The 24454-nt window shown below is 46.3% G+C and overlaps 1 protein-coding gene across 5 annotated transcripts in view; it reads left to right on the top strand.

Annotated features, from left to right (window-relative positions):
- The window catches only part of TNC (tenascin C), a 93534-nt gene that overhangs the window by 27188 nt on the left and 41892 nt on the right, over positions 1–24454 (top strand). For 4 of the 5 annotated variants that reach the window (XM_081236530.1, XM_081236532.1, XM_081236533.1 and 1 more), the window contains exons 2-11: positions 95–688; positions 3284–4693; positions 5991–6254; positions 7345–7460; positions 8208–8364; positions 12783–13052; positions 13806–13991; positions 14237–14326; positions 15796–16059; positions 23828–24100. In XM_081236530.1, the coding sequence (XP_081092656.1) occupies positions 232–688; positions 3284–4693; positions 5991–6254; positions 7345–7460; positions 8208–8364; positions 12783–13052; positions 13806–13991; positions 14237–14326; positions 15796–16059; positions 23828–24100 (3487 nt within the window). In that variant the 5' untranslated portion in view covers positions 95–231. The remainder of the gene's footprint in view (positions 1–94; positions 689–3283; positions 4694–5990; positions 6255–7344; positions 7461–8207; positions 8365–12782; positions 13053–13805; positions 13992–14236; positions 14327–15795; positions 16060–23827; positions 24101–24454) is intronic. The other variant, XM_081236534.1, reaches the window with a different exon arrangement.

Genomic DNA, 24454 nt, shown 5'->3' on the forward strand with positions numbered 1-24454 from the left:
ACAGGAAATATCAATCAAAATTCACTTGGAATTGCAGATATTCAATGAACAGTAGATACTAACAAGCTTATTATTTTCCTTTGTTTACTTGTAGAAGAGAATTCCTTCCAGAAGATCAGGAACAACCGATTTGGATTCTACTCTCAGCTTCCAAATCCCCAATTCTGCCTAAGAGTGAGATACCCTAGGACCACAGAACCCCGGGAACCTTCAGCCTAACCCACCTCCACCATGGGGGTTGCGACTCGGCTGTTGGCAGGCATCTTCCTAGCTCTGCTTGCCATTCCTGCCGAAGGTGGCGTCCTCAAGAAAGTCATCCGGCACAAGCGACAGAGTGGGTTGAATGTCACCCTGCCAGAGGAGAACCAGCCGGTGGTGTTTAATCATGTCTACAACATCAAGTTGCCTGTGGGGTCCCAGTGCTCAGTGGATCTGGAATCAGCCAGTGGCGAGAAAGACTTGGTCCCACTGTCAGAGCCAAGGGAGAGCTTCCAGGAGCGCACGGTAGATGGGGAAAACCAGATCGTCTTCACACACCGCATCAACATCCCCCGCCGGGCCTGTGGTTGTGCCGCTGCTCCTGATGTCAAGGAGCTTCTGAGCAGACTGGAGGAGCTAGAGAACCTGGTGTCTTCCCTGCGGGAGCAGTGCACCTTGGGAGCAGGCTGCTGCTTCCAGCCTGCCGAAGGTAGGAGCTGGTGACTGGCCCAGCCCCTCACTGTACACGTGAGCAGGCCAGGATCCGTCAGTTGTTTTCCAGAGTGGGCTCCCTGGGGAACTAGCCTCACAAGGTGTTCATTCAAAAGAGATTTTATGGACAAATGATTGTGCAGAATGTAATCATCTCCATTCTGCTTTTGGAGAGTCTTGGTGACAAATGTTTCTCAGAGGAATTTTCAGGCCTCCGAGAATTCCTGCTTTGAAAAACCCTATTTTAGTTTAAGTACGAGTTTCTAAAACTTATTTGACAATGAAATCTACTCATTCTCTACCCTTAAAACCTATGAATTTATTTTGAAATCACTAACCCAAAGATCATTCTCTGAAAAGTGGTGATGTAGCCCCATCACTTCGTTGTACAAATAGGGAAACTAAAGGCCTAGAAGGAAGTTGGGATTCCTCAAGGTCCTGCCATAAGTGGCCAAGTTAGGACTTCAACTACAGGATTCCACACCCCAGTGTTCCTGCAAAGTTACAATGCTGCCTACGGTGATGCAAAATCTGTGCGAAATAGAAAAAATGTTCCAGTTTAATGGCAGCAACGATGATGATTGCAATATGAATTGAGCCCCTTTATGTACCAGGAATTGTAATTCACTATCTCATTTAATCCTTTGAGATAAGGTTTAATACCCCCTCTCTAGAGATCTAAGAAATGAGACTCAAAAAAGTTAAACTGGCACAAGATGACTCAAAGAGTGATAAGAGATAGGAGCTTTGAAGGTGCCTGTGTGTCTCCACAACTCATGCTATCCCAGTGATACCGTCTCCAGGTGCATCTTTTTTTAAGGAATTGTGCCACTTTGGAATTTTGTCTTCATCTTCATCCCCTAAAATTGATAGAGCTACAGGGGCTTCAACAGCTTCAAATCAGAGATGAAAATCTCTATTTCTGCTGCTCATAAAAAGTATGAGCAGAAAGTATTTTGCTAGATACTAGAAAGTATTTTGGCAGATTATTTCAAGAGCAGCCCTAATTGTTGTACGTGGACAGTACTATAGGACATCCTTTAGGTTTCCAAGGCAAAAGCAACAACAGAAAAGTTCTCTTTATGCACAAATTACTTTATCTTCCACTTCTATCAACTCCCTGGCAAAACGCAGGGGGGAGTTAAACAATAGGACTGATGCTAAAGAATGGGTTAAAAAAAATGGTTAATGCAGTGCTGTCTATTAGAACTGTAATCTGAGCCATGTATGTAATTAATCTTAACTTTTCCAATAGTCACATTAATGAAAGAAAAAAAGAACATGTAAAAATGATTTTAATCATCTATCCAATATAAGTAAATAATCTTTCAGCTTGGAATCAATACAAAAATTGTTGATGGATATTTTACATTCTTCCCTTTTATGCTAAGTCTTTGAAATCCAGTGTGTATGTAGTTCCTATTTAGAGCACATCTCAATCCAGACTAGCCACAATTCAGTTGTTTAGAAGCCACGTGTGTCTGGTGGCTACCATACTAGACAACATAAATTTAGATTCTCACTTTCCAAGCCAACGTTTTCTTAAAATTGACTTCCCTCCTGTTGTCAGGAAGGAGATAAAGTGTATTCATTCAACTGTATTTAGATGCAGAGAAAATGGAGTGAGTTTTGTTTGTTTCTTCTCCTTGGCTCTATGGAGACCACACCAGCCACTGCAGCAAGTTAAGCCAAGACATTACAGAGACTTCAAAGCGCCAGAGTCACAGCAGCCCTGACCACGTATTCCTCATATTCACCCACCACCGCAGCTTTCAGGATAGAGAGGAAAAAAGATGGAGGCACATGAGCTTTGCGAGGGCTGAGCCCAATGCAAAGCTGTCCTAACAGAATTAGAAAGCCACTCCTTAGCTACCTCATTTCAGTTACAAAAAATTTAGCAAGTTTTGGTCACATAAACACATATAACAACTTGAGTCAACCCAAAACACTCTGCAAAAGGAAATCACAGTGAGCACAACAGCAGGTCCTTAATGTCCTTATTTCACCTGATTTACCCAGGGAAGTGGGCCATTGGTCCCACCTGACCGATGAAGAGACAGCTCCAGAACGTCTAAAATTTTTTGCAAATGCAGCACAGCTATTGAGTCGAGGCATCAGAACTGAGTTCAGTTCAACAATTATTTCTTGGTGAAGCACTTATTCTCCTGTATGTCTGACCTTGGCTAGGTGCGGGAAAAGTAACAACACAGGCCAGCATATTGCATTGCACAGGCAGTGATGCGTAACCTTTGGGTCACGGGAATACTTGAAAATTTGATGAAAACTATGGGAGTTCTCCCCAGGGATGGAAATACACACACACACACACACACACACACACACACACACACACACACAGAATCTGCATATGAACCTACAATTTCAGAGAGTGCAGGCTAAGAATTCCCACCTAGGATCATTAGATCAGGCCCCAACTCATTTCACACAATAAGCAAGTGGTTTTCAAGCCAGATGGGGCCTGAGGGTGCACCCCTGCTCTGGCTGAATTTGAATTTGGGTTTTGTGGCTAGAAACCAAGAAACTGGGCTGCTGGTGCTCAGTGGAGAGCCTCTGTTCTCTTCCCTCCCTGCAGGCCACCTGGACACCAAGCCCTTCTGCAACGGCCGGGGCAACTTCAGCACTGAAGGCTGTGGCTGTGTGTGTGAACCGGGCTGGAAAGGCCCCAACTGCTCTGAGCCTGAATGTCCAGGCAACTGTCACCTGCGAGGCCAGTGCCTGGACGGGCAGTGTGTGTGTGACAAGGGCTTCATGGGGGAGGACTGCGGCCAGCTGGCCTGTCCCAGTGACTGCAATGACCAGGGCAAGTGCATGAATGGGACCTGCGTCTGCTTCGAAGGCTACTCGGGGGTGGACTGCAGCCAGGAGCCCTGCCCGGTGCCCTGCAATGAGGAGCACGGCCGCTGCATGGACGGCCGCTGTGTGTGCCAGGACGGCTTCGCCGGCGAGGACTGCAACGAGCCCCTGTGTCTGCACAACTGCCGCGGCCGCGGGCGCTGCGTGGAGAACGAGTGCGTGTGCGATGAGGGCTTCACAGGCGACGACTGCGGCGAGCTCATCTGCCCCAATGACTGCTTCGACCGCGGCCGCTGCGTCAACGGCACCTGCTACTGCGACGAGGGCTTCACGGGTGAGGACTGCGGCCAGCTCGCCTGCCCCAACGCCTGCCACGGCCGCGGCCGCTGCGACGAGGGCCAGTGCGTGTGCAACGAGGGCTTCGCGGGTGCGGACTGCAGCGAGAAGCGCTGTCCCTCTGACTGCCACGACCACGGCCGCTGCCTGGACGGGCACTGCGAGTGCGACGACGGCTTCACGGGCGCGGACTGCGGCGAGCTCCGGTGTCCCCGCGACTGCAGCGGCCAGGGCCGCTGTGTCAACGGGCAGTGCGTGTGCAACGAGGGTCGCACCGGGGAGGACTGCGGGCAGCTGCGGTGCCCCAACGACTGTCACGGCCGCGGGCGCTGTGTGCAGGGGCAGTGCGAGTGCGAACTCGGCTTCCAGGGCTATGACTGTGGCGAGATGAGCTGCCCCCATGACTGTCACCAGCACGGCCGCTGCGTGAACGGTATGTGTGTCTGTGACGACGCCTACATGGGTGAGGACTGCCGGGAGCTGCGCTGCCCCCGGGACTGCAGCCAGCGGGGCCGCTGCGTGGACGGGCGGTGCGTGTGCGAGGACGGCTTCGCCGGCCCCGACTGCGCAGACCTCTCCTGTCCCGGCGACTGCCATGGCCGGGGCCGCTGCGTGGACGGCCAGTGCGTGTGCCACGAGGGCTTCACGGGCAAGGACTGCGGGCAGCGCAGGTGTCCTGACGACTGTCACGGCCAGGGCCGCTGCGTGGACGGCCAGTGCGTGTGCCACGAGGGCTTCACTGGGTTGGACTGCGGGCAGCGCTCCTGCCCCAACGACTGCAGCAACTGGGGCCAGTGCGTCTCCGGCCGCTGCATCTGCAATGAGGGCTACACTGGAGAAGACTGCTCCCAAGGTGAGTACCAGCACTCCAGCGAACTAGCGTGATGACAGCCACCATCGAGTTGGCATGTGCTGGAGAACTCTGTGTTATACCAAACACACACACACACACACACACACACACACACACTGACTCTTTGACTCACCTGTTACAGAGCTACCTATTTGAGGGCTCAGAGGCTCAGAGAGGTTATGGAATTGTCCCAAGGACACACAGCTTACATATCACAGAGCTGGTACCTGAATCTGGGTAACTCATCTACGCTGAGTTTAACACCCAGTGCCCACGAAGAGGGCAGATGAAATGTTCACCTCCCTTCTGCTGAACATCAACCTTCTTTCCTACTCTGTATTGACATGGAAGCAATAATGAACTAAATCCCTCATTTGGATGGAAGTAAAAACTCAGCTAAGTTGAATGGACAGTGAGATTACATAAAACAAACTGTTTTAAATGCACATTCAGCTAAAGATGAAGTGCTGATCACCTATGAAGCAGGCCCGTCTCTTAAATCACCTTTTTGTTGTTGTCTTTTATCCCAAGGACTGTGAGTGCCTTAAAGGAGCATTATCCCAGCAGTTAGCACAGGGCATGTATTCAGTAAGTAAACACTGGTTGAGTGAAAACACAGCAAAGACCGATAATGCTCATGTTTAATGAGGGTCTTCTTTGTACTTTCCTCATCCACCCTTATATACTTGTCGTAATGGAGACTTTCTGCCTTGATTAAAGCCATTGGCACATAAAAACAAACCCACGGCTCTGTGTTTGACATGGCCAAGCCAGGGAAGCCTGGTTGGAAGGAAGACCAGGCTGGCCGGGAGGAGAGGTACATTCCACATTTGATGAGTAAGCAAAGTTGAGCAAGTCCCTCTGCCTCACTCACCTCTAAGAAAAGGAAAGACTTGGACCAGATGAGCCTAAAATACCCTTCCAGTGCTAAGAATGTACGACGTGAAGTTCAGAGCAGAAAGCCAAGCCCAGGCTGCACTTTCCCATGCAGGTGGCCTGAATCTGAACTAAGGTCCAGGGAGTGGAGAAGTCGGAGGGGCCAGTTCACAGAGAGCCCTGAAGGCCACACTGCAGACCTGGAACTTTAGCCTGAAGGCAAGGGATGGCCACCAAAGGTTTTGAAGATGGGTCACAGCAGGAGGGTCCTTGATGAGTCTGCATTTTAGAAAATGGAAGCTGGGTTTCAGGGCTCCGTGACTGGGGGAAGAGACAGGTCCAGGGAAACAAACCAAGAGGGAATTCATAGAGTGCGTTATGACACCACCTGACCCAAACTGTCCTTCCTTATTCTTGCCAGTGTCCCCTCCCAAAGACCTCATCGTGACAGAAGTGACAGAAGAGACCATAAACCTGGCCTGGGAAAATGAGATGCGGGTCACAGAGTACCTCATCGTGTACACGCCCACCCATGAAGACGGCCTAGAAATGCAGTTCCGTGTCCCTGGAAACCAGACGTCCACCACCATCCAGGAGTTGGAGCCTGGCGTGGAGTACCTTATCCGCGTGTTTGCCATCCTGGAGAACAAGAAGAGCATCCCTGTCAGCGCCAGGGTGGCCACTTGTGAGTGAGCAGAACACCTCTCGGCAGCCTCATCTGCCCTCCTGGCCAGTACATGCGCCCCCCATGAGTTACTGCCTCACCTTTGCCCCTGTAGCTCTATGGCTGTCTTTACGCAGTTACACTAGTTAAAACTCTGGAATCCAGTTAAGCCCAATGAATTTTTAAAAAATTTTATTGACGTATAGTTGATTTACAAGGTTGTGTTAATTTCTGCTGTACAGCAAAGTGATTCAGTTATACGTATATATGTATTCTTATTCCTATAACCCACTGAATATTTGTTAAAGAAAGTCCTCACATACTAACTCATTTAACTCACAATAACCCTATGAGACAGGAGCTACTGTTAACCCATTTTACAGATGAGGAAACTGAGACTCTGAATGGTTAAGCATCTCATCCCATATCACACAGTTCATAAGTGGTAGAGATAGGATTTGAACCCTGGCAGTCTTAAGTACTCTATTCTACTACTACCTTTCTATGGAGCTCACTGTCTATATATTTAAAAAATACAAAAGTGGAAACATCAAGGTTCAAGTTATTCTTCCTTTAAGAGTCCAACATCAGAATAATTACCTCCACTCCTAAAAAGCAAGCTGCGGCTAGAAATCGGTTCTTTTTTTGCTTAGTAATAGTAACATTGGCTGCTTTTATTAAACTTGTGCTTCAGGCCAGGGACCATGGCCAGCAGTCACTGTGGGACTCAGCAGTCTCAAAACATTCCCAAGGGGTAGGCATACTTAGCTCCTTCTCTTGGATGAAGAAACTGAGACTCAGGGCATTTTGTTAACTCAACCAAGCACACAAAAGTTGTGACGATGGAGCTGAGATTCTAGCCCATCTGTATGATTTCAAAGTCTATTGTCATATTAGGTTTAAGCATATGAAAATGCCAATATCCAGTCATATGGTTGGTCCTTATATTGATATCAATTTCCATGATGCCTCATGGTAGACGGCATCCCAGGAGAACCCTTAAATAGACTCCAGCTCTGACGGACAGCCCTGTGGGGTTTAGGGAACCATGTCTGTCCCCTCCATCACACATGTAGTCATCTTTACCTCCTCTCTGTGCTCTTCCTGACAGACCTGCCTACACCTGAAGGTCTAAAATTCAAGTCCATCAGGGAGACATCTGTGGAAGTGGAGTGGGATCCTGTGGACATCGCTTTTGAAACGTGGGAGGTCATCTTCCGGAATATGGTAAGGAGCACAGAGGAGTGGGCACCTTCGACCACGAGAATCTGAAAGATGCTCACAGGGCTTTGTAGACTTTTCTATCAACTCACTTCCTTGGCTTTTGGTGTGGGACAAGGCTCTAAGTAGCCCCTGTGCATATGCATCTATTTTTAAGTGACTTAAGAAGTCAATAAGCACAGCACTTAGGGCTGAGAGCCTAAGTAAATAGATGGCAAGTCATCTCTATGTTCCCATTACAGTCTTACAAATCTCCACTCAGAGGCAAAGAAGATAAGAAATGGTCTCTGCCTCAGAATGCCTCCAGGCATATCTGAGATTGAGTATCCTTTCTCTCTGTGCCTAAAAGCACATGTGACCAGGAAAGAGGTCCCTGAGTTCAAAGTCAGGCTCTGCCTCTTACTAGCTATGTGGAAGATGGGACAATGGCATGACTTCTGGGATGCTGGCTTCCTCGTCTATGAAAAGAAGGATTGATTTGGTGGCTCCAGAGCTCCTTTGGTTCTCATGACTGTCATTTGACTTGAGTGTCAAAGGGGTGAGTAGAGAGGTCTGCGGGAGGGAGAAACCAACTTGAGAGATGTATTCATGTCTCTATATCCTCAGCACCTGCCATACCGATCAGATGCTTAGTAAGTGCCTAGTGATAGATGAAAGAATGAAAGAGGAAGGCATGAATACAGAATGAATGAATCACATAAATGAAGGAGCTGGTACCTCCTTAGGTCTTACAAAGGTGCCTCTATATTTCAGAATAAAGAAGATGAGGAAGAGATCACCAAAAGCCTGCGGAGGCCGGAGACCACATACCGGCAAACTGGCCTAGCTCCCGGGCAAGAGTATGAGATATCTCTGCACATCGTGAAAAACAATACCCGGGGCCCAGGCCTGAAGAGGGTGACAACGACCCGTGAGTATCACCTTTAATACCACTGACACAAGGATAAAGCTGATTGTACTGCAAAGCATCTCTGGTTGATAACATGCCCTCTTACAGAGCATCTGTATCAATTAGCTTTTTTTTTTCACAAATTTATTTATTTTATTTATATTTATTTTTGGCCGCGTTGGGTCTTCGCTGCCGCGTGTGGGCTTTCTGAGTTTGTGGCGAGCGGGGGCCACTCCTCGTTGTGGCGCGCAGGCCCCTCATCGCGGTGGCCTCTCTTGTTGAGGAGCACGGGCTCTAGGCATGCAGCCTTCAGTATTGTGGCTCACGGGCTTGGTAGTTGTGGCTCACAGGCCGTAGAGCATAGGCTCAGTAGCTGTGGCACACGGGCTTAGTTGCTCCGCGGCATGTGGGATCCTCCTGGACCAGGGCTCGAACCCGAGTCCCCTGCATTGACAGGCAGATTCCCAACCACTGTGCCACCAGGGAAGCCCTCAATTAGCTTTTGCTACCTAAAAAACAAGCTCCAAACTTTGTGGCTTGAAATGATACTTTTGCACATTGGTGATTTGGGGTTGGACAGTTTTTCTGTTCTTGACTGGACTCACTTATGCATCTGTATGGGCTGGGGGCTGGTTGGCCCAGGATGGCCTCAGCCAGGACAGTGCTCTTCTGCCTCACATGGTCCCTCAGCCTCCGGTGGGTTAGCCTGGGCCTGATCTCACGGCAGCTGAGCAGGCTCACAAAAGACACTGGGTCACTTCCATCAAAGCATATCTCAAGGCCAGTCCAGATTGAAGGGGTGGGGGAAAAGATCCATCTCTTTATGAGAGAAGCTTCAAAGTGACATTTCAAAGGGGCACTGACACAGGAAAATAAATAAGTGAGACTCTAGCAAATAATCTACCATACTATCTGATTGAATATTAGTACCCAGTCCTACGGAAAAGGCAGGGAAAATATTAATGCTATTATTTTTCAAGAGTCAAAACTGAGGCTTCGGGCTTCCCTGGTGGTGCAGTGGTTGAGAGTCCGCTTGCCGATGCAGGGGACACGGGTTCGTGCCCCGGTCCGGGAAGATCCCACATGCCGCGGAGCGGCTGGGCCCGTGAGCCATGGCCGCTGAGCCTGCGCGTCCGGAGCCTGTGCTCCACAATGGGAGAGGCCACAACAGTGAGAGGCCCTCGTACCGCAAAAAAAAAAAAAAAAAGAAACAAACAAACAAAACCTGAGGCTTAAAGAAGCTGAATCAGTTTAACTAACACCACATGGTTAATACTATCAGGGCCAGAATTTTAAGCCTGGGTTTACTTTTATGACTTTAACCCCATTACCAGTAACACTGACTAGGCTCTGGGTTATGTAGAGTGTTGATTCCATGTCTTCAACAGGAACTTAAATAAAATGTGACTCAGTGCTAAAGAGATCAGAACTTCTTGGGTCTAGAGTAGGATTTGGCACTGCTAGGTCATTTGGTGGGGGGAATAAAAATCCTGAATTTGGAGTTGTTCTATCAAGAAGCAAATTTTTATAAATAAACAAACAAACAAAATTGTTTTGCACTGACATTTGGGAAAATCTCTTTATCTTCTTCAAGATAGCATATGTGCCAACTATTTAAGGTATTGACTCTTCTTGGCAGGGGGTGATTAGAAAATTTAAATCTGTTTACTAATGACAAGAAAGAACATCTTGCATTTAAATATTTGCACATTTTGTTTAACTCAGATCCAGTTCATAAGATTGTCTTTTTCATAAGCAAGTGTTTTCCATCATCCTGACAACATCGACACTGTGGTAGGTAGAAGGCGGGTACCAACAAGAAAAAATCATTAGATCACCAGAAAGGCATAGAAAAGATTAAGCAAATGCTTATTTGCTATAGAGACGGCCCACTGAAAATACAAAAGACATTTCTTTCATCTGCCCTTTTCTTTTTAATCTAAATTTAGGGATTGTCTGCTTTATTTTCTTCTTCTTGAAGGACAATCATCCCAACATTTGAAGTTTCATGATCACATAAATAACAACACTGAGAGGCAGATACTTACCTGTTTATTTTGCTGATACCTGATCTTTTTCCAGATTTAAAGGATCTTAAAAATTTCATATTTAGCTCCTTCCCTCTCAGCTCTATAGAGAGATTGTATGACAACCATTTCTGATATGTAAATATTTTTGAGAGCCATCATTTAAAGGAGAAACAGCCTGGGCTTTGGATCCAAACAGTCCTGAGCTTGAATTCCAGCTTCACCAATAACCATCACCTTGGGTAGATCCACTTCTTTAAGCCTTAGACCCACCATCTGGAAACCGGGTTCATATATCTTCCTACGGCATAGTCATGAGAGTTAAGACTTAAACGACAAAGCACTGTGCTTGGCACAGGGTGAGCACAAGACAATGTTAATCTCCTGTATTGAAGGGTTCTGAACGTAGGGCGAGATCGGTGTCCTTGACTGAATCTCAACTTCTTTGATGAAAGGGGTGTTAAGAAAGGTAGTAATAGGTATGGTTCAGGTGTTTCCTAGCACCTTGAAGATCATAGGATGGGAGGCTTCACTGCTGAATTGCAGTACTATTTTCATTGTGGATTTCACGGCTTCAACATCTGTGAGCTGAGACTAATGTATCAACTCACAGAGTTCAAAAACTAAACTCTGCAGGTTTCTCACAATCAGCTATGAATTATTCCTCTTTCTCATTCCCTTTATAAAACCAAGTTCCTTTTATCTGATATTGTTTCCTCAACCAGTGCTGAAAACACAAACTTAACTATTTTAAAAAATGAAGAAACATTGACTGAATGCTTTAATATCTTAATTTTCAGCCTGGTATGTTCTACTGTATAATGTTTGAATGCATTAAAATTATTTAACTAATTAGAAAAAAAAAGAGTAAAGACATAAATGGCAAAGCCTGATGCTACACTCGGGATTCAAAAAGGTCAAAGACCGACTCTCTGAATGACCCTATCTAGATTGTATAATACAGTTTGAATAAACTGTAGAGAAATCTGTTACAGAATAGTGAGAAAAGCACAATACTAGGAAGCCCTCATTTTTGACTGTGGTGAGAACACTTAAACGGAGATCTACCCTCTTAACACGTTTGTTTGTTTTTGTTTTTTTGCGGTACACAGGCTCCGGACGCGCAGGCCCAGCGGCCATGGCTCACGGGCCCAGCCGCTCCGCGGCATGTGGGATCTCCCCGGACCGGGGCACGAACCCGCGTCCCCCGCATCGGCAGGCGGACTCTCAACCACTGCGCCACCGGGGAAGCCCTTAACACGTTTTTAAGTGCACAATAGAGTACTCTCAACCAGAGGCATAATGCTGTACAGCAGATCTCTAGAACTCAATCATCTTGCCAACGGAAACTTTATACCCCGAGGGGAAGGAGTTTATGTGTTTATCTGTTTGCAACAGGGTCAGACAATGGTTCTTGTTAGAAAGTGACATATGAGTGGGATTTTGAAGGATGAATAGGAGATTTTTAGAGGGAGAGGAGCAAGCTCAGGAAGAAGAAACCGAGGAACAGCAAGTGTAGAGGCCGGGGGTGAGAAACAACACGGGGTGCTCTTGGAGGAGAAGTATGCTCTCAGAGCAGGAAGCCCGGAGTGGGTGGGGCAGGGGGTGCGCAGCAGGGCAGGAGGAAGGCCAAGATGCGGCCTCAAAGACGGGCAAGGCTTGAGATAGCCGTGACGTTCTTGCTTGAATTATTTTCATCAAAACTAACTTTCCATGCACTGTCAAGACAGTCATTGCCTCACTTTTCTGTTTCATTATGTGGATAGAGAAGTTACCAATTAGGGAGTTTTGCCTAATTAAAAAACCATAGGGCTTCCCCGGTGGTGCGGTGGTTGAGAGTCCGCCTGCCGATGCAGGAGACACGGGTTCATGCCCCGGTCCGGGAAGATCCCACGTGCCGCAGAGCAGCTGGGCCCGTGAGCCATGGCCGCTGGGCCTGCGCGTCCGGAGCCTGTGCTCCGCAACGGGAGAGGCCACGACAGTGAGAGGCCCGCGTACCGCAAAAAACAAAAACAAAGAAACAAAAAAAACCCATAGAGGCTAAGTCAATGTTTTTCAAGTGAAGTAGCCCGTAAGTGTGTTTCTTCAACTTATGACGATGATGATGATGATGATATAGTCACAACCATTTATCATATAACTACTACATTGCAGGCTCTGTGCTAGATGCTCCACGTGCATTATTTCCTTTAATGTTTGAAAAAAACAAAAACCCTACAAGGTAGTTGTCATCATCCCTACTTATAGCACAGCAAACAGGAAATTGAGGTTCCAAAAGACAAGATAAGGTCAGTTGGCCAGTTTGCACCTGAACGTACACTCACGGATCTGGAAGGCTACAAGCCCCCTCTCTGCTCAGCCCTTGGCACTGGCCCTGATCTCTGAAACCCCTCTGTCCTCTGCCTGTCACAGGCTTGGACGCCCCCAGCCAGATCGAAGTGAAAGACGTTACGGACAACACCGCTCTCATCACCTGGTCCAAGCCCCTGGCCGAGATCGACAGCATTGAGCTCACATACGGGATCAAAGATGTGCCCGGCGACCGAACCAGCGTCGACCTCACACACGAGGAGAACCAGTACTCCATCGGGAACCTGAAGCCAGACACAGAGTATGAGGTTTCCCTCATCTCCCACAGGGCTGACATGTCTAGCAGCCCCGCCAGAGAGACCTTCACAACAGGTAACGGGCCTCCCCCTGCTAACAGCCCCAGCAAAGGAAAGATTGCCAGACTCCCATCCCCACTACATGTCGGGGTGTCTTCCAGGCTCCTTTTACAGTAGAAACAATGGAAAGGGGATTTTCATTCCTTTAAGTTTTATTTTAAAATACTGTAGCAATTCATTGATTAATATTACCCCAAATAACCTTCTAAGGCAAAAGAAAATTTTTGCCTACATAGAAAATTCTGGTCTGAGATTCTCAGACATTTTGGTTAAAGTAAAATTTAAATAAATATTTTAATAATAAAATGCAGTATATGGAAAACATAAATGACAAAGATGCCTTCTAACCTCTTAGCCTACAGCACTATCTTAAAAGTACCAAAGTGTCAACCGTTCATTCACTAAATATTTTTTCAGAGCTCGGTAAGCTCCGTGTGAGTTATTAAAAATCCAGGGATGAATACAACAAACCTGTTCTTACAGTCACAGAGCTTATCTGCAAGTTTCTGTACAGTTTTTATTAAGCACGAAATTGGTGGAAAACGTGAATGATTGAGGTATCATGCGCTTTAATAATGAGGAAAGTGTCAAGCATGTAGTATTTGTTTAGATGTGTGCATTAGCTATTGAACCAGAGGAGTGTGTGGGCAATTCTGTCATTTCTCTCCAATGGCAGGCACCTTTCATGTCTCACCTTGAACTGTCAAGGACTCCCTCTCTCCTGGTGCCTGGTGTTCTCAATACCAATGCCCCTTCCTCTCCCAAACAGGCCTGGATGCGCCCAGAAATCTCCGCCGCATCTCCCAGACAGACAACAGCATCACCCTGGAGTGGAGGAACGTCAAGGCGGCCACCGACAGTTACAGAATTAAGTACGCACCCATCTCTGGAGGTGACCATGCCGAGGTAGAAGTCCCCAGGAGGCAACAAACCACAACCAAAACTACACTCACAGGTGAGCTCCACATCCCTGACGCAACTGGCCCTGGGGGCATGTCCCCCCCATTGCAACCCTCCAGAGAGTGAAAAAAAAATGGTTCCTGGCTACCCATCTCACTTGGGCATCAGTGAGTCAGGCTGTGAAACAGTCCAGACATTGAGAAATCGTAGCCTTCAGGGACCCGTTCAGGGCCATTTTTATGGCCTTCTGAAAGTCTGTCCAGTTTTGGGCTGAATCTCAACCTGCATGTTCTCTCTTAGGTCTGAGGCCAGGAACTGAATATGGTATTGGAGTGTCTGCCGTGAAAGGGGACAAGGAGAGTGACCCAGCCACCATCAATGCGGCCACAGGTGAGGCCCGCCTGGATCCCCACCTCCACGGGACTAGCACCAGCAGACACAACAGGGCCCAGAAGGCAGGAAACCTACTTAAAAAGAAATAGTAGATGCCCAGGGGAAAGTGGGGCTTCCAGGATCATCCAGCCCAGATGTCCACATTCAAAAGGAGCATAAGCACTCCCCATGTGAATGATCCTAATGCTACTCTCTATGCAGGAAGGGGGGACAGGGGATATTTTACAAAAAAATGGAACCAGACTTTATAAGAGATCGACAGACTTTTGAAAGTTGGCAACCGATTCCATTTTTTATAAACCACTGAATAATCAAAACACATCTGGGGGCTTTTCTCTTAGCAAACACTTAACTTGTATTGCATACCCTCATCATATAAATTATAAGTGGCAGGCGTGTAGGTTAAGGCAATCTTTGCTCTTACTTATTGCATCCTGCAGCTCCAGGCTCTGAGTGAGGATGCTGAGGGGCTACATGATTTGAGGCCACTGATTCTTTCTGCAAGTTTGTTTGTTTTTTCTGGAAATTTTGTAAAAAAAAAAAAAAAAAAAAACTCTTCCCTTTACCTCTCCGCCAGCCTCCTGCTCATCTCCCCCGGGACTAGGATGATAAGGGTGGCTGGTGTGGGGAGATCATTATACAGGGTCCAGTGCTCAGCACTTATACATATTCTTTTTATCTTTTTATTTGGGGTAATTGTAGATTCACATGCAGTGTAAGAAAAAATACAGAGAGATCTGTACCCCTTGTCTAGTTCCCCCCATTGGTAACATTTGTGTAACTATGGAAAACTATCAGAACCAGGAAACTGACATTGATACAGTCTATCAACTTTATTCAGATTTCACTCAGCTGTGTGTGTGTGTGTATGTGTGTGTATTTAGTCCTATGTTATCACTTGTAGATTTTGGAAGCTACCACTTGTTATCACTTGTAGATTTTGGAATCTACCACTACAGTCAGACACCAAATAGTTCCAATCCCAAGGGTCGCTCTTGCTACACTTTTCTACAGCCAAGGCAACTCCCACCCTCCCCTTCACCTTAATCCTTGGCAGTCACTGATCTGGGCTTCATCCAATTTTGTTATTTCAAGAATGCTACATAAAAGGAATCATACAATATGCAACCTTTAGAGATTGGCTTTTTCGCTAAGAATAATTCTCTTGAGATCCATCCAGGTTGTGTCTTGTATCAATAATCAGTTGCTTTTAAATGCATTTAATTGAGTATCACTTCATGGTATGGATATATCACTATATTATTTTTAATCTTTCAAAAACACAGTGAGGTACCGTACAATAACAGCATCTCACAAAGGTGAAAACTGAGACTCAGACAGCTGAGTCACCTGAAGCCACACAACGCTACGGCAGACCTAGAACTGTAGTCCACAACCAGCTTTCAGCCCCAGAAGCAGTCCTGCCCTGTAAGCCTGAAGGGTGTTCAACTCTGTTTTCCTCCCAGACCTGGACGCGCCCAGGGACCTTCGGGTTTCTGAAACTACGGAGACCAGCTTGACCCTGCTCTGGCAGACGCCACTGGCCAAGTGTGACCGTTACCGCCTCAACTACAGTCTTCCCTCGGGCCAGCCAGTGGAGGTGCTGCTCCCCAGAGGCACCACCTCCTACGTCCTGAAAGGCCTGGAACCTGGGCAGGAATACACCATCCTCCTCATAGCAGAGAAGGGCAGGCACAAGAGCAAGCCGGCACGGGTACAGGCATCCACAGGTGAGGTCAGCCTCTGAGCTCTTGCCGCACCCTCTGTTGCTTCTGAGGTTGCAGACCCATCAGCCAGATTGTCCTCAAATGAGAAGACCACGTGGGAAGACGTGGGGATGTCTCTACTCATGACTGCTCTAAATCCCATTTGAAAGAGTTACTTACCTATCTCTTCCTCTGGTCAACTGACTCACCAACAGCAAAGTTCCCTAGCTGGGCAATCAAAGTGGTTTTTAAATATTTCCTCCCAGGAGAACTTAAAGCATCAAAGTTTGTGTTTGTCTTTGGTTCTTTTTTTTTTTAATTTTGTGCATTTCACAGAATCTTTTAAATTTTTCTCATTTTCCTCCCTTTTTAGCACAATTAATTAACTTTTCATTTTATTTCTTTTGAAGATGACCAAGATGTTGGGAATAATTCCTTGGTTTTTTCCCATTAATTGTTTTTATTCCAGGTCTTTTGCTTTCCTCTCAGGTTACCTGAAACATTGCACACGGTCCTTTGATTCTTCCACGGTGGCCTTCTCATTTTCTCTTGGTCATTAAGAGGTGAACTTTGTTTTTCCATGACAGCTTAATCCTGACCTCCAGTATCCCTTCTAGCCCAAGTATCCTGTTCTTTGTACCTGCTTCCATATTTTCTCAATGGCTAAATTGAGAAAAAAAATCAGTTCTTCCTATATGAAAATATACACATTTAACTTTGGCCCCCAAATATTCAAGAGGTTCAGGGGAAAAATGTTAATTCTTCAGGGTCTGACAAGTAATAGTCTTTCGTTTCAATTTAATAAGTAAGTATGTATTGAGAACCCACTGAATATATTGTAGTATGCTGATATTTGAGGGGAAAAAAAATGGGTTATGTACTTAGCACTGCTATTCTGACTCATGTGCACTGACTCGCAGTCCCTGGGGGAAGACCAGATGGTCAGAATGTTAGACAGCACTCAAGCAAGGAAAGGGAGTGAATGGGGGAGTCAGGAGCAGCCAGGGACGGTGTCTTGGCAGAGATGCTATTCCAGCTGAGTCTCCATAAGCAGAAAATGTGTTGCACTGATGGGCATATTTGGAAATGCCTTGAAGCGTCTTTGTCATTTATGGATACTTTCACATGCATGTAACAGAAATCTCAAATAACAGTCACTTAAGCAAGATACAAGTTGGTTTCCTCTCATAAAATAAGTCTGAGGTTAGGTGGTTCAGGGATGGCACAGCAGTTCCAAATTAACAAGGATTTGGGCTCCTTCTAGCTTTCTGTTCCACTAGTCTTAGTCCTTGGCTTCCATTCTCAAAGTCACCTCCATGTCACAATATGGCTACTTCAGTACAGCCTTCACATTTGTGTTCTAGGCAGCATGAAGGAGGAAGAACCAAAACCAAAAAAAAAGTAACTCCTAGATGAGAGTCTTTCTGGAAACCTCACCAATGACTTCTACTTGCATTTCACTGGCCACTTCTAGCTGTAAGTAAGTCTAGGAAAGGTAGACTTCTGGCGGAGCATGTTGCCGCCCACATAAAATTGTGGTAGTTTGTAAGGAAGAGAGAGAGAAGGGGTATTTAGTAGACAAAGAGCAGCCTCTTCAGAAAGTCTAAAGTGAGCTCAGGTGGTCAATTCTGTTGACTCTGTGCATGGACTGCTTCCCACGCAGCTATGAGATGATCATCAAGGATGCTCGGCAGGGGGAGGGGGTGGGGGTGAGGGGTGGGGGGTGGGTAGCTTGATCATAGATGAGGGGGGAGGGGAGAATAAATTGGGAAGAAATAAATCTACAGTAGAGATTTGAATGGTTCAGCTTTATAAACATGAGCTTGTTATAAGATGCGAAGGGACCACAAATGAATCAGAGAAACAAGAGAGGGAACTTCTTCTCTTCCCTCCTACTCTTCCTCCCTCCATCTCTCTCTTTCCCTCTCTCTCGCTCTCCCTCTCTCTTCACTTTTCCCTGAGTTTTACAAATGCTAGATTAAAGAGAGTTTCCTATCTCCACTCAATCATCTTACCCTCTGGCAATAGCCACTTTAATCTCCTATCTCCAGCAGGGAATCCCCAGGCTTTAGCCGCTCAGGGAGATGAAAGCTTTCAAGTGAATCACAGGCTGGAATTACTTTGTCTCTAACTAAGAGCCCAGTTTTGGCATGCCAAGGGCTCAGTGGTTTCATTTCCCCAGCCGTGCATCTTTAACACTGTTTCAAAGAAATCACGTTGTATATTTAAAGACATTCTTCATTACAGGAAAAATGTGCAAAGTCCCTTTTATGGGCTCTTCCCCCACTGTCTCTAGAATATTTCTCTCTATGGCTTTCTCCATAGAACTATTTTATTTTATTAAAAGTGAGGTGGACATTTCTCTCCATCTCCTGAAGTCTATCTTCCCAATAAATATCTCCTACAATATCCTCCCAGTAAATATCTCCTTCATCTACTCAGCCAATAGTGCACTACAACCATGCTCCGTGCTAAGTCCTGGGGATACTACAGCAATGAAGACAAGTCTGTGCTTCCAAGGAGGTTAACAATCTAGTAAACAGACACCTTCACTTGCTGTAACTCGGGGTGTGGGGTGCAGTGGGAGCACGGGATGCCTTCTGAGCATCAGGATAGGCTTAACGTGAGAAGAAGTTTTGGGACACACACAGAAGAGGCAAGCAGGACTATGCTGTGGAAGGTGTAAAGAAGCAGAAGCCCAGGCACCTGGCCTTGGGAAGCACATGGGGAGAGAAAAGAAACAGGAAAAGTGGGAGCGCTTAGAGGAAGGTACCATGTGGTTATGAGTCCCGAAGTGTCAAAGGGTTGTAGGTTCAAAGGTCAGAAGAAAGGGATTCCCAGCTCTGCATCACTCGATTCTTAATAGCAGAAGTCTGCAAAGTGTCGCTCATTGTCTGTGGGTTTTACAGAGAAGATGTGAAATTGGCTGCCCCAAAGCATTCTTCCCAGAGAATTCCAGGGCTCTAGTCATGGTGTTGAGCCAAAGCTCAAGCTGCTTGATGCAGCAGCAAGTTAAGTTAAAAGTATGCATTACCTAGCTGCCCATCACACCTGAAATACAATGCAAAGACCCTATCACAGGCTACACAGCCCTACAGAGTCTGGTCCTTCCCATCTCTCTGACCTCACTCCCACTACTTGTCCCCTTGCTCATTTCACTGTGGTCACCCTGGCCTTCTCGCTGTTCCTTAAGTATGCCAAGCCTGCTCCTACCTTAGGGCCTTTGCACATGCTACTCCTGCTGCCTAGATACCACTCTTCTCCCCGTTCTACACCCAGCACCTCCCTCATTTCATTCCGCTCAAGTCTCATCTCAACAGACCTCTCTGTCAACCAGTCTAAAACGGTGCCCTATCCTGATTTACCCCTTCATGCTGCTCCAGAGTTCCTCATGACACTTGCCTGATATCACTTTCTAGCTGGTTTACTTACCTATGGCCTGCCTCCTACTTCTAGCCAGAAAGCACTCTGTCTCATTCATTCAGTGCTGCAGCCCCAGTACCTTGAACGCAGCCAAACACGTGGCATAGGCTTCATGAGCATCTGGGGACTCCAGCTCCTCCAGAGGCAGTATTTCCACTGAATCTTCTGATCTTTTTCTTTCACCTCTGTATCAAAGGCCCGAATTCTCTCTCTTAAGGATTAAGGGAAGGGAAGTCATTCTCCTGGAGTCTTTAATTAAGCTTACTCTGGATGAAAATGGAAGGAAAGAAAGAAGGAAGGAGGGGAGGAAGGAGAAAGGGACGGAGGGGGGAGAAAGGAAGGAAAGAAAGAAAAAAGTACTATCCCTGTTAGCACTGAACAAAATGAGTATGTGCCAGGCATCTCTCCCTCTGGCCCCATATTTGTATTCTAATAAACTCAACAAAACCCTGCTTGAAGTGGAGGCCATGATTTTCTTTGAGCAGTAGGGGACATAAAGCAGGGAGGATATGCAGAAACACAAGGCCAATAAAGCATCCTCCCACACCGCGTAAGACTTGACAGTGATACCCCAGTAATTCTCAAGGGTTTGGGAAGTAGAGAGGTGGAATTTCGCTTTTAGCCACAGCTGCAAGTAATAGAAAACATTCTGCTCTAATTTTCCATTTTGATTTTCTCATGGAGCAAACTGAAATTTAGTCAAATATCTATCCATCCAACAAGTATTTATTTCTTACCTGCCATGGGTCAGGCAGCGCTGGTATAGAGAAGAGAAAGACACAACCCCTCCACTCAGGAAATGATACACATTGCAGTGAGAATGAGAGAACCAAAACCAAAATTATAGGAACGTAACCAGTCTGCTTAGAGGGAAGTGTGGGAAGCTACAGGAGCACAGAGGCAGATACCCATCCCAGACCCAAGCAAAGTGAAGGCAGCGTATCAGAGAAGGCTTTTTGGAAGAGGTGATACTTGGCTGAATCCTTAAAAAGGAAAATGAGTTGGGCAAGTGGAGAAGGGAGTAACGACATTTCCAGCTGGAGGAACAGTATGTGAGAAGCTCAAAGGCATGAGAAACTTTATGTTAGTGAAACCACCAGCTATACAGTCCTGCTGTATGATGGAGCTGGGGATAACAGGGTACAAGGTTACAGACATTATCAGTACCATCTACAAAGGGCAGTGAATATCATGCTGAGGGGCTTGGGTTTCATTCTTGACAGTGTGAAGAGTCACCAGAAAGTTTTAAGGCAGGCAAGGCTTTTAATTTCAATTAACTTTACAAGATGAGATCCAAGCAATTTAATCTACCCTTAGGGGTCCTGAGGCTTGAATTTGGCCATCCCGCTGCTGTTGGAGAATCACTCTCTCTCCCATCGGTGAGCACTAAAAGTGGATTCCTCATCAGTCAGCACTTGGTAATTACCATCTACAAGACGGTGGAAATCTAAAGATTTAAAGTTGGCACAGCCAGAAATTCCCCCAGGCCAGCTGGTCAACTCACCATGAGCACAGAAATGGGATTTTGAAATTCTGATTTCCCAGGCCCACTGACATTGTTCAGAGGGTAGATGCCAGTGCACAGCTGGAAGAAAAAGACAACAGCCTTTTCATAAAGAAAGGCCAAGAAATTCAGTATGGAACTACACAACGGAAACACTGGGCTTCTGGGGCAGTAAGCCCACAAGTGTGTCATTTGCTGTTGAAATGCAGAGTCCGCATTGATGTGAAGCCTCTGATCTCCATCTCGACTGTTGTCTGCTGTATTTTTATTCACGTTTTCCCCTCTCTTTTCATAATTCTTACCTGCCTCCCTTTAATATATCTACTGATTTTATTCATTGAAGTTACACCTTTTACTTATCTGTCTCGCATTTGTTTAGTGAAGGGTTTTGGGTCGGGCACCAAAAGCACCCACCCAGCAGTGGTCACGGTCACAGCACTAAATATAACTGATTTTTTTTTCTTGATCTGCCTAACCCCCTCCCCACACACACACAAAAAAAGTGGAAGAATAGGCAAAAATTTTGGTGGAAGTATCATCACCATGACTATTACCATTTACTGAGCAACGTGACATTTTATGAAAATTACTCTATCCACTGTAAGAAGAGATGAAGCAGGATGTGAAGGACATTGTATAAAGTATCCGCGGCTTATAAAAAAAAGCTGATTTAAAGAAAACAATGGTTCTCATGAGGAAGAGACATTTCCTAATGTGGATCTCCTCCTCTCTCCGACCATCTTGACTACAACGGCTTAATAGACAATCTGTAACCCCTCCATAACCCCTCCCTCCCCCAGTTAGGTAATTTCCCCACATCTCTTGCAACCTGGTACCTGAAATCTCTTTCATGGAAAAAAATATGCTTTATGTCATAATCAGAGAAAGAACTTAAAAGGCAGTTACCTGAGAGGAAACACTGACTTAATTCACACAAGGGGGGTCAGCTATCAATGTCAGCTAAGTTCCTGACAAGAAGTTTTGACAGCAGCAGGAGAAAAAAAATAAGAAAGTGGGATAAAAAGGAGAGTTTATGGGCCACAGAACTGATTTCCTTAACTTTACAGTTTGGCTTAGATTGGTTTTTGTCTGATGTCTCTTCATGCATGAGGGCTCTTGGGATATTGGAAAAGGACACACTCCTGAGTTTAGTTGTGCTAAAATCCCAAGGTCAAGGAGATAATTGCTACAACTGGAGCACTGCTCCTGGCCTCACAAGGGCTGCTGGGTTAAAAGATAGCTGATCTTTTTCCCTTTCTTTCCCCACAAGCAGATACATCACTTGGAGCCTGGGGCCCTCTTTTTCTCACCTAGACCATGTTTGTGTGGTTAAGAACTGCTATGGGGTCTTGGATAAGGGCCCCAGGACACAGATTTGGGTTGAATGGGGAGTCTGCAGAATGAAGGTCAAGGTCAGGTATGGCAAACATTTTCTGAAAGGGCCAGAGAGTAAACATTTTAGACTTTTCAGGCCATATGATCTCCGTCTCAGCTCTTCTACTGCGCCACTGCAGCACATAAGCAGCCATCAGCAATATGTAACTGTGCAGGCACGGCTGAGTTCCAATGAGATTTTACTTATGACACCACACTTTGAATTTCATATACTTTCACCTGTCGTGAAGCGTTCGTCTTTGGATTTTTCCAACCATTTAAAACTTTAAAAGCTGTTGTCAGGTCGCATGTTACCGAGAGAGGCAGCGGGCTGGATCTGACCCTCAGGTCAGAGTTGGCAGTCCGCTGTTCTAGATCAAACAAGATTTGAAGGGGTGTCAGCTTTGCCAAAATGGAACAATTAGCAAGAACCTTCCCCAGAACGTAGAAAAGTCTGAATCAAACAGATTCTTGAAAAGAAATGTTTTCCCCTCTGAAAGGATATCTTCTATCCAACTGCAAGCTAAGAGTTTCAAGTGAGACGTCTGCTTTAATGGACAGATGGGACTGATTTGAAATGAGCAGCCAAGGTGAGGCATATAGAGAGATACAACTTGTTCACCTAAATGAGCTCAAGGCAGTTCTTACTCTGTTGTTTAGAGGATCTGTTTCCAGAGAAAATCCTTTCTTCCTAGGTGATGTAAAGTCCATTTAGGCTCAGCCCTGGGCAAATTTATCACCTTGAAGGCATATGCATTCAGACAAGTGAGTGTTCTGTGCTTTGCTCATTCTAGAGATGAATAAAGACGGCAAATTTTAATTGAGCTTAGTAAGCTATTTCTCCCAGGGCCCCTCAGTCTTTCTTTCTATCCAATGAGGGACAGTTTTGCAAAGACTCAGTGACTTCGCTCAGGACAGGCTTACTTGTACTGTGTTAATTTATCTCTGATCTTTCTGAAGTGGTTTATGTAAACTGATTTGAGCCCCAGAAACTGACAAAAAGCCCAACATAAAGAGACTATAAAACATGCCTTCCAGGAGAGATTGAGGATGCACGGAAAGGAAGAGAATCTAAGAGGAGGCAATTTCCTCAAAATACAGAAGGCTGGACGGCTCAGACCAAGAATCCCAAGAGTAGCCGAAGGCCGTTCCTATGATCTCACCTTTAAGATGAGAGCCGCTTTCCAAAGTGGAAACTGCAGCCCAGAGCAGTACTAACACAGACGTGTAGCATTTTCCGAATCCACAGGACACTGGTCAGTAGAAAAACACCGTATTCAAAAGACAAACCCAAATACACAACAAGGCAAAATAAGTATTCTATTGATTTTTCTGTTGGTGTTTTGATGGCAACAGCATGGCTCAGGGATGCAGGTGGCCCTGGGGCCCCCATGGCCTCGCAGCATTGGCAGCGGGTTTGCCATTTCTGAGTTCCCAGATGGAAAGCGTTTCAGGAATGATGTAACTGACCCCGTCTCTGTCATTATTCAGACCACGCCCCTGCAATGGAAAACCTCACCGTGACCGAGTCTGGCTGGGATGGCCTCAAACTCAACTGGACCACAGCTGACCATGCCTATGAGCACTTTGTCATTCAGGTGCAGGAGGCCAACAGGGTGGAGGCAGCTCAGAACCTCACGGTGCCCGGCAGCCTGCGGGCTGTGGACATCCAGGGCCTCAAGGCCGCCACCCCTTATACAGTCACCATCTACGGGGTGATCCAGGGCTATAGAACACCGATGCTCTCTGCTGAGGCCTCCACAGGTACCTCTTACCTTTCTGTCTATAGCTTCTGCTTTTCCCAACAGGAACCTGCCCAAGGATAATCAGACGCAACTCATTTTTCAATAGATTTGAGTACCTTCAGTTATAGCACTGTGGTGCCTAATGATGGGAAGAAATCAAGACGCACAACTCCTGGGGTAGCTTTCACACTGCACCCCATGTGAACCACAGCCTCTGGGGCTGTGCACAGCCCAGCCTGGGGACTATACACACAGCCCCAATGGCAGGGACCTTTGGCTTCACAAACAGGCTCCCTCCTGATGAGGGATGTTAAGGCATTATATTTAGAAGGAAAAAATAATAATAATCTCTTTGTCTGCCGGAGGCTAGGGC

The sequence above is a fragment of the Mesoplodon bidens genome (genome assembly GCF_964165515.1).
Source record: "Mesoplodon bidens genome assembly, chromosome: 6".
Classification (NCBI taxonomy): domain Eukaryota; kingdom Metazoa; phylum Chordata; class Mammalia; order Artiodactyla; family Ziphiidae; genus Mesoplodon; species Mesoplodon bidens.